At 37.5% G+C, this 11159-nt stretch overlaps 1 protein-coding gene across 1 annotated transcript in view; it reads right to left on the bottom strand.

Moving 5' to 3' along the window:
- Nucleotides 1-1303: 1303 nt before the first annotated feature.
- RIT2 (Ras like without CAAX 2) overlaps nucleotides 1304-11159 on the bottom strand; it is a 288645-nt gene continuing 278789 nt past the window's right edge. Inside the window, exon 5 of the mRNA XM_028524669.2 lies at nucleotides 1304-2104. Coding sequence (XP_028380470.1) covers nucleotides 1877-2104 — 228 coding nt within the window. The 3' untranslated portion in view covers nucleotides 1304-1876. The remainder of the gene's footprint in view (nucleotides 2105-11159) is intronic.

Genomic DNA, 11159 nt, shown 5'->3' with positions numbered 1-11159 from the left:
GCAGGGACTTCCCAGGCTTGGAAGCTTTCTGGGAAGCAGGGGCTGCAGCAGACAAAGCATGGACCGATGGCAAGGGATGGACTAACCCCATTTTAATAGGACAAAAGCAGAGGATTAAATATTAAACACCAGGGAGAGAAGGAGGCAAAGACCAGTTCTTTGATGATAAGAACCTACCTTGATATCATCTCTACATCTGTTCTTTTTTAATATTTTGATTTTTCCTCCCTATTTATGAATGTATTTTTAAAAGATTACATGGATTTGATTTTAGGGGCAATATGGGAAGGGGAAAGCTGATTTGTGCCCTATCCCATAGAAGATGAGGTTTGAGAAAAAACCCAAAGGGACAGAGTGGCAGCAGGTACTAGGAGAGAATGAACTCATGCCCAGTGCCTTGATTCCAGGGCCTAGAGCAAGAACAGCAAAGCCTTTGTGGGTTTGAAAAAGACCCTGGCCCCAAGTGGGAAAGTAACCCACAAGCACAAATTCTGAAAGACTGAGATTGCAGTCCACCAGTTGAAAAAATATAATCTCTAAGTTCTTTCCAGGGGTATCCATGTTATTATGTAAAATGTGTTTTCCCATCTAGGATTTTGTCATCCCACTGTTCTTCAGCCCAGGTAGTCTCCAGCTAGCTGTTAGGTTGCCTTCATGCATTTCTGCATTCTCAGCAATGAGCAAGTGCCAGAGGCACTGTGAGTAAAAGAAGTGCTTGCATGTGGAATAGTAAGCTCTTCATCCTTTCTTTTCTCTAATTTATGATAAAAACTTCCCCCATCCCATGAAGATTGGCTTGATGGATTCCTTCTGAAGCTTAGCTGTCCCTTCATGGCTTTCCTTTTAACATCTGTCTATTAAACATTCAGAACAGCGCTTCCTGATAGGGTGCTTCCTGAGCTCGAATTTGAATAAACCGATTCACACAATGGGATAAATGAGTTGATGGGCAATTTCATTTTATGTGATGATCTATTGTAAAACAAACAAAAAAAGGCCCCCTGATTGGCAGTGTTTCGTGGTTTGAGTTGGAAGAGATAGGACATGATGGCAGCACAAAGAGAACTTAGGGCCTGTGGAGTGCACCGGCCTCTTGCTCTGCAGATGTTCCCGCCGTAGGTGAAGCAGCCCTAGGAGGGACTCCAGGCTGATAGCAAGCAGGGCGTCTTTCTACGAGTACGTGCACCACCTACTTTGTAGTAGCCGCCTCGTCCTGATACAAAGACAATACCCCTTTGTCTAAGCCTGGGGACGTCACTGATAATTTTGGTAGAGTACTATAAAAATGGGGATATTTTACTCCAGTCCTCCAGTGGCCCATAACCAGTTTCTATTATTAATAATTCCTCTAAGGGCAACCTATGGAGCATTCAGGAAGCAGTGCCACAACTTCTGCATTTAAGGAAATACCAGGCTGCAGACTCCTGCTCTGAATGGTTTCCTGAGCGGCTTGGTTATTTACTGACATTCCTGACATGCAAACAACCAGAGTCTTATCAGGCAAAGGCAGATCCCCTGAGCCTTTTATCATTCTGTCTGCAATTTTTGAATGTTTCCTCTATAACCAGACAGCATAGCAAATGAAGCTAGACTCTTTGAAGGGAAATGAGTCAATTGGAATGTCGATTTTATTTAGTCATATATTATAAAAACTAAACAGCATATCCGGCTGATTGACAAAACTCATCCAACTGTTAAGGGCAAAACACAACTATCTCAAGAGGTACAGTTATGCAGATCTTGCTTTAACCTACGGGCAGATATGGAGGGAGACAGGCAGGGACAGAGACAGAGAAATGAAGCAGAATGCAACATCCGGAATTGTCCACCTGATCGAATTCTGAGAGAAAGAGTAAGGGCGTTAGAAGTAAGGCTATCATGTCATGTTTTCTCTCTTCTTCTTCAGTGAGCCTTTTAACTTCTTCCACAGGCTGTCTTTTCTCTTCAGCTTCTTTTCCGTCAAGGATGGCACAGACTCCTTCTTGCGGATCTCCCTCACTAAGCCATGAAAGGCATCGTCAATGCAGAATCTGAGGGCTGCAGAGGTCTCGAAGAAAGCACAGTTATATTCTCGGGCCAGACCCAAGCCTTCGTCTGTAGAGACCTAAGGGGAAAATAAATGATGTTAAAAAGAGAGGACGGGAGACATACTTAGGTCAAAAAGTATGTTCTCTACCAGGGCTGGGGGCCTGTTACATTAAAAAAAAATAATAAAATGTAAAATGTAACAATATGTTTTAAGGGAAGATTTCTAGAATTTCTGAAGCTGAAGGACAAATGAGAAATTACAATTTCTGCAAAGGCAACTGGTTGTAACCTGTTAGAAGTGGAACTGGAAATCAACTCTCCAGACTTGGTGTAACAAGTGACAGCATAGTGGTCAAAAGCATGGGTTTAGATTAAAACTGCTTGGTTTCCATTCCCAGATCTCCTTGTAGTTTTGCAAACTTGGGTCAGTTTCTTAACCTTTTGCCTAAGATTTCTCACGTGTAACATAAGATAATACCTCAAAGACTCTTTATTAGAGTTAAAAATAATGGTCAATACAAGATGCATTGAACATACTCAGCACATATTTAAAGCTCTCTATTAGTTATTAAGTATAGTTCAGAGCTTTTAGTTAAGAACAAGTCAAGATAAAGTTGTCATGAAACTTGAAATACAATCTCCAGGTAAAAACAAGAAGCAGAACACCACCATTATGATGAATAAGCCTTTCTCTAGCTGAGCTCTTTGGAGCAGGCTTAGAGCTTGTTTTGTTTTGTTTTGTGGCATTTAGCATGTTGCAGCTCATGCTACTGCAGTAGGTCTTTCAGAGATGATAAACTGACTGAGGTCAGAGACTCTGCCTCATTTACCCTCCCTTTGGTGTCTGCCACAGTGCCCAGTGCCTAAATCATCGTTAGAGAAGTTAAACGGATGATTAGTAAACATACCTGTGTTTAATAAGTATTAAGATGTAAACATAAGTGATGCACAAATATTTAAACAGTGGATTATGTGTCACTGTAGCTGGATGCTAATAAACCTGTTCAGAATTTAGCGCTCCCATTAAGTTCTACTAGAATATTCACATTGGCTTTAAGAAAGCAGGGAAAGGCTGCCTTTACTCAATATAGCTGACAGCCTTTAGCCCATGCCGATCTATTTATTTTCTTAAAGTTAACCTGATGTTTGTATATTGGTATGTTCATTTTTTCCCCTGCCACATGGAAGTATATGGTGAACTGGAAACCCCAGCGGTCTGGAACTTAAGTGAATGTGACTGGGACCATGATGAGTGGAGCTCTCAATTCGCCCACGGTATATGTGTGGCACAAATAAGAAAGAAACTGGTTTTTTTTTGTGTGGTTTTTTTTTTGAGTGGCTGACATTTTGAAATTGTTTGTAACCAGAGTTAAGCCACCCTTTCTTAACTGATAGAGCACTGCATATTGCCAACAGGTGGTTGGCCAGGGCTGAGGAAACACGTCCTTTCTCGTCTGTGATAGGTTAACCTCACTACATTCTGATAAACACATGAGTACAAAGAATGTCTGAATTCTCTCCCTCTCTCTCATTTTTGCTGGCCAACACACCAATTTTTTTTTAGCTATTTCTGTGTTATAGTAACTTAAGACAGAATGTTAATCACTTCAGTTGGATGCCTTTAGCTGTATGTCTTAACAGCAACTTAACAAAATCATAGATTTATTAATAACTGGTCTTATTTCCAGGTAATCACAGGTGACAATCTTACCAAATGTTTTAACACCACATAGCACATGCTGTCCTTTATTGTTCCGTCTCCTGTAACAGTTTTCTCCACCCAGAATCCAACGACACATGTTTTTCCATAGCAACACCACATTTCTGGTACCATTTAACATAAACCATCTTTTTTTAAGCTATATGAAGACACAAACAGCCTCAGAATCTCCATGGCTTGCAAAAACATTTGTCTTGCTCCCACTGCCCATTAGCAACTAGAATACAGACTGTGGCCACTGAGCTCCAGGCTGTTGGCTGGGCTCTGGTTTGTCTCCCTGGTCTTCTCACTCTCAGGCTCAGGCGGAAAGAGCCCTGCTATCTTGGATATGATGTTCCCATGAGAAAAAGGAGGTGAGTGAGAGGCAGATTTTACCTACATCTCAGTGGTCGAAACACAAATGAGGAAACCTAAAGTCAATAAGGCACTGTGTACACTCAGCTCATGTGAAGGATGGCAAGCATGAGAAAAAAATAATTCTAAAGAAATAATAGAATCTAGTAAAATCAGTAATATGTAAATGCAGTGCAGTATACTTTTCTATTAGAGTCAAAGACTGTCAGACCAGATTTTTAAAAAATCACTTGTAGGTGAAATACTTTACATGTAAGAATATAGAAAGGCTAAAGTTTGAATGGAAATTGTTACAAAATTCAGCTAGTATATTGACATAATATCAAACAAATAGACAGTAAAATTTTTAAAAATTGCTAGAATTAAAGGGAGATGTTTTATAATGATAAAAAGATAAATCTACTATGAATATATTATACTTATAAATTTGCATGTACTAAAAATCATAGCCTTAGTTTATAAGAAGGAAAAGTTGATAGCACTAAAATAAAAAATTATAGTGGTAGATTTTCACACATCTCCCTGAGCAGTTGAAAGGATTAGCAGGCAACAGTGACTAAGGGTATAGAAAGTTTGAACAAAACACCATGGGTCTAATTTACACATGTAAGATGCTGCACCTACTGAACAATTGAAAAATGTATATTCTCTTCAAGTGAACCAGGAGCATGTATAAAAAATGACTTCATACTAAGCTATAGAGAAAGCTTGAAAACATTTTAAAGAATCAAAGTCACAACATATTCCCAAACAAATGGAATTAAGTTAGAATTATTTTTAAAAGGAAGATAACTAGGAAATTCCCAAATATTTTGGAAAAATATACTTCTAAATAGTCAATAGCTTTATAAGATATTACACGAAAATTAGAAAGTATTTGAATTTGAATGATAATGTATAGAAAACACCATAACTTGTGGAGTATTTAAAGCTTTGTTCAGAATGATCCTTATAACAATATATGCATGTTTAGGAAAGTGGTAACACTCAAATTCAATAATCAACATAGGAATGTTACAAAGTTACAAAAAATGCCCAGCAAATGTAATCCAAAAAGGCAGAAAAAAAGGAAATTTAAAAGATAAAGACAGATAATATAAAACAATCATGCAGGAGAGAAAACTAAATCCAATCTGAGATATTTATAAAGATATTAAATTGATAGAGCCCAGGTAAGCCAAATTTAAGGTGAAAAAGAAAATAGAGGGTGCAAATAAACAGTATCAAGAATGACAATGTGGACATCACTACAGAGCCTACAAATATAAAAATGATAATTAGGGAATATTGTGTTTGTGCTAATATGTGTGACAAATTAGGTAACAGACATATTTCTACCAAAACAAAATTTACCAAAACTTACACATAAACAAATACATATCTGTATCATTCTCTACATGAGACAAGGAATGAAACATGTTCTTCAGATCTTCCCACAATTAAGTCTCTATGGCCAAAAGCCTTCTTGGAGGGTTGTGAGGAGATGTATGTACCAAAAGACATGTGAAAATGTTCATATCAGCATTATCAATTATCAGATTAGCTTAGCAAATCTTACAAACACGATAGTGTTTTGTGAAAGAAATCAGACCTAAGAATATTTTTTGGTAAACTTTTTATTTTCATATAGTTTTAGATTTACACAAATGTGGTAAAGATCATAGAGATAGTGCCCCTATACTCCCCCACTTCCTGTTTGCTCTACTGTTATATTAATACGGTGCACGATTACACTTTCAGAATGTTTAAACATAGGAAAATGATTCTTCAGTGTTAGGAGTCAATATGGTGCTTCCTTTAGGAAGTGACACAGGGGAGTATTCTGGATGCTTTTTATTATCTTCCTCAACCTGTATGGTGGTTTCAAATGGGTTTACTTTGAGATAATTTATAAAATTGTATAATTTTAATTTGTGTACTTTCTGCATATGATACATCAATTAAAAACTCAAACAAATACACCATATAATACGAAGCATCCTCTTTGAATTTGAAGCATCATTTTGTCCTCAAGTACAGTGTTATTTCTTAGCTAAATATTTAAATCTTCACAGTAAGTGGGATAGGTCCAGTCTCTAGATAGACTCCATTCACATCAGATCATGTTTTGTCATAAAGCCAACTGGGTCTGGGCAGATTTTGCAAACAAATACACTGAGAAAATCTTTGACTTTTCATTTTCTTTTAGATTTCTGAAACCAGATTAACACTCTGGACTTGAATTGTGTTTTTAGTGGGAAGATTCAATATTATAAAGATTATAAATCATCCCAAATTTATGTGTAATTTCAATTAAAAATGTCTATAAATCCTGAAATCTTTTGAATCATTGAAATCTTTTGAATCATTGAATGTCATACAGAGATAGTAAAATTTATAGGCAAGAGTTAAAGTAAAAATAGGGAAAATCTTTGAATTCAGTAAGAGCAAGGCAGGGTGAACAATAACATGATGCTCAACCTACTGCACTGAGGCTTTTTCTAAAGCTGTAACAGTCCAGGACGAAGTCCCAAATGAGAAGTGGGGTATCAGTTAAGGGCTAGACAGATTACCAATACAGTGGAATAGAGTACCCAGAAACAAGACCGAAATATATATGAGAGCTTAATATATAATTGGGACGGCATTAATAAATAAGTGGGAGAAATGAAGGTTCATTCAGTGGCATCCTGACATTGAGTTATCATTTTGGATTTTTTTTTGACATATGGAGGTGATTTCTACCAGAACAGGAATGCAATTTTTCTTTAGGGAAAACAGAAGTGAAATCTTTATTTAAATCTGCAATATTTTTTTTCCACATTTGAAAAATCTCTCTCTGCAAGCTCATATTTATGAAATATTTCCTAATTATGAAAATGTAAACATTACAAATAAATCATTGGCAATATCAAAATTCAGTTCAAAGTCCAATAACAATCTTAAGCTGATTGGAAGACAGATTCTTTTGGAAATCTTATACAGTAAACACCTTCAAAAAAGGACATAGTTGCCTATTTTATTAACTATAGCAGGTTGAAGTATATTCAACTCTGTAGCTACTAATGAGTAAGTAATGAAGGGATTATGAACCCTCTATTGCAAAGCATAAATATAGTTGCATGTATTCTTAAATTCATTACGGAATATTAATTTTATGTTATGTTAATTTAATAACTCAGTAATTTCCATGTTCATCATAACATTAAATGGAAATTAAACTTAGTAAATTTTTTATTTTTTATGTATTTCCTTCAAAAATTCTTATTAGATAGAAAATAAAAACTTTAGGTCATTTAAGAAAACAGTGAAAGCAAACAGTGAAAGCATGAAAGCAGCTTGAGTGTCCATCAGCAGATGAGCAGGTAAAACAACTATGGGACCTTTACACGATGGAATACTACTCAGCCATGAAAAAGAAGAAAATTCACCCTTTGTGACAGTATGGACGGACCTGGAGAACATTCTACTAAGTGACATAAGCCAGTCAGGGAAAGACAAATACCATATGACTTCACCCCTGTGTGGAATGTAATAAATACAGTGAACTAACAAGCAGGATATAGAGACAGACTCAGAGAGCAGGAAGACAGGTAGTGGGGTGGGGGGACTTAGGCAGTAGAGGGGTTGAGCAAAAAGGAAAAAGGACTCATGGACACAGACCACAGTGTGGTGATTGCAAGAGTGAGGGGTGTATAAGGGGACTAAATGGTAGTGGAAAAAGTGCAATAAAATTTAAGTATAAAACATATTTCCAAGTTTCAATAAATTCCATCTCACCAATATTGACAACCCAGAAATGTGCCATTCCTACCTTTGCTATAGGATTTGATACACTATAAATTCAGTGAAAGAACTGGAGTCCAAACATGTAAGAAATTTTTTTTTTTTTTACAGATTCTGGACTTTATGCTTAGTAATCATGGTCAGTTTGAAGGTCCTAAATATTTAAACAGTAACGCTAGAAATAATTTTAAATCACTAATGTTATTCTGATTGGTTCAGAACCAGAATAATATAACAAGAAGTAATGGCTTTTATGTTAGGGTTTAAAATCAGGATAATTAACCTAATATATAATTAATATATCTTATTTATCCAAATTTTAAGTTCAATTAAATTCTTCATCATAAATATTTATCCACATTATACAGTAACTGCTAAGAAAGAAGCACCATGTTAAAAGGGAATTGATTTCTAAAAAAAAATGTATTTCTCTAACGAGGAATTTCAAGCCCAGGAAGCTTAAGCAAATGGTTCTAGGTCACACACACATTTAAGTAAAACAACCATCAAGTTCTACTCTCTTCCATCAAGTATTGTGTCCAGGCTTGCCTGCTGTTTTTCACAGGATCTGTCCAGTTCCCTTTGCTAGTGTTCCTTGTGTGTAATTGATTATTCTCACGTGAGGTGTTTCAACATAAGGTGATTCTTGATGGTAAATGCATGGCATAGAATAGTTTATATTGCATTTACATAAAAAGAAAAATTTAAACAAATGCAGAAACTTAGGGAAAAATAAATATTATAGGGAAAAATAAATATTATAGAAAGACTATTTAGGGGGCAGAGGAGCAATCACTACAGATACTACTTACTATACCACCAGGCCCCTCATTGCAAAGAAGGGCAGACTGGGATTACAGGTGCCACCCAGAAGTCTAGACAGTACTAGCAGAAAATAGAAAGGAATACAGAAAAATGTTCCATGCAAGTAATAGAAAATTTCAGTAACCCAAAGGAGCCATCATTTTAATATATATGACCTTTTTCACTGAAGAAGATCACTGTGTGGTATGCCAGGTACTCCCTGAAATGCCATTTCCCATTTGCCAGAGGAGGCATTGAACCGCAGCTGCACGGGGGTGAACGAGACCACCGGGGCAAGCAGAGCCTGTCCTCCACCAGGCTCAGCTGCTTGTGGGCATTGCAAGCCTGCTGGTCAATTAGAGCTCCATTTGCAATCATCTGCTGACTTCAGGAGTTTCATTGCTCCTTACATCTTTTTACCTTTTACCTGAACTCGGTAAAAATAAATTTAAATTACGTTACTGCAAAGGTATGCAGGGTAATGGTGGCTGTCTAGTAGGCAATATAATTCTTAAGAGCAAAAAGGCAACTCTGATACTGCTCAGCTGTAATTGCTAACCTTCAATGAGGGGAGATTGGCAGAAAGATGGGTCTGGCTCTTTCTGGAGAGCTTCATAAGCAAAACATCTGCGTGGCTGAGCCTGCGGGGTGCTGTGGAAACATTCTGAGCACAGAACAAACTCTTTGGGAATTGCTTTGTATTTTTTAATGTGTCCCCATCTGTGTTTCCCTTCATTGTTAACCATGGAGTTATTAATTTTCATTTGAGAGCCTGCATCATCAAGGTAGCAAGAATCATAGTTTCCTGGCAAATTTGGAACCAAAACATTCTATTTGTTCACTCAGTGGAAAACTGCCCAACTTAGATTGTGCAGTTTTCATTTGGTGGAGTTATATACGTAATCACTTTTGGTCAGTTTTAGCCATATGAGTAGCCTTGCTGATTTCCTTGACCAGTTCCAGTGAAAATGCTTTGGATTTGTTTGTTTAACCAGATTTATTTACTTATTTAATCTGTGAGTTATTTATTATTATTACTTTCAGAATTTAAAGATATATGCATAGATGTCATATGAAACTTCTTGCAGGAAAAATTAAAACAAGGAAAGCATGGGCCAGAATGTCCTGCCCTGGGCTGCAGTCCCTGAACCAAGGAGACTTATTCTTGACAGACCAAGGACTGGGCTTGCATGGTGCTTCATCCCAGTGTGCTCCCTCTGTCCTGCTGTTCTTCTCCAATTCTCTTTTCTAAATGGGTGAAAAACAAGTGTGTGAACTAAGCAGAGGTTCAACTGGAGAAGAGAGTTCCCTCTCTTCTTAGCAGGCTCCCCCAACTTTAGGAGAGATTGGCAAAGAGGGGTGCCAACTCCCCTCTACCCTTCTCCAGGGCGGGAAGGAAAGTATGCCACACCTTGGCTTTAAGAACACATATTCCCACCACCCTGCTACCCCAAATTCCCTGCCCCTGAAAATTTCCTTTATAGCCTGGTAAGGGGGTCTGGGAAAGGTAGATTAGGAATCAACTCAGCCATTTTGGTTGCCCATTTGTTTGGGGCTGTCTTCATAACATGGACCACCTTTTACACCTTATTACCTACAACTCTTCTACACAAATATTTTCATTTTGCTTTTTCCCTTGTCTAGTAAGCCTTCCAGTTTTCTTTTCCACACCTCTTCTACACCTGCTCAAGTTTTCACAGATCATTCCAGTCTCGGTGATCTCGGCCTATGCTTTGCTCTGCAACTCATCATCCATGAAGTGTATGGATCTTACAATTTAGTTGTTTCATCTCACCAAACAATGCTAAGTAGCTGTATTCTGTCCATTCGTATCCTCAATGTGCTTAGCCACAAACTTTGCAGGTGGCAGATACTCATTAAATATTTAATCTTAATGATGGTGATAGTGACATCCCATAAACAGTCACTGGTGACCACAGAGTCCAATATGAGTCCATCATACTGCAATTCCAAAAGCCAGGGTATTACTTCCAAATTTATTTTTGTTGTAAAGTGGCTTCCAGCAAGATACTTGGGAAAATTTCCCACAATGGGTAATAGTATATGGATTCTCGAATCAGCTTACTAAGATCCAAATTCTGGCTATCGACCTCTTCTTAGGCATGGGCTCTTGTAGAAGGACTTAGCCTTTCTTCTGTACTTCAATCTCCTCATCTTTAAAATCCTACCGCATGGAGTTATTAATGGGACTCAATGAGCTATTACATGAAAAGCACTTAGCATTTTTCCTGGCATACCGCACACATCCAATAAATGTTACTTTTTATTTCATGTCTGAAGAGATCAGAGGAAATTTCCAACTCCTTTAGATCAAATGTTGGCCCTACTTAATTTTTGTCTTCTTCCCACCATGACCTGTAAACCCTACCTGATATGACCTTTGTCAACCTCCCCAAGCCCAATTCATACCACTCTCCCCTCACCTATTATAGCCAGCCACATACTTCCACATAAGCCCAGGGCAATC

This window comes from Phyllostomus discolor, chromosome 9, assembly GCF_004126475.2.
Source record: "Phyllostomus discolor isolate MPI-MPIP mPhyDis1 chromosome 9, mPhyDis1.pri.v3, whole genome shotgun sequence".
NCBI classification, from domain to species: Eukaryota; Metazoa; Chordata; class Mammalia; order Chiroptera; family Phyllostomidae; genus Phyllostomus; species Phyllostomus discolor.
Note: the sequence above shows the minus strand (reverse complement) of the source record. Positions and strands in the feature narration are given on the sequence as shown.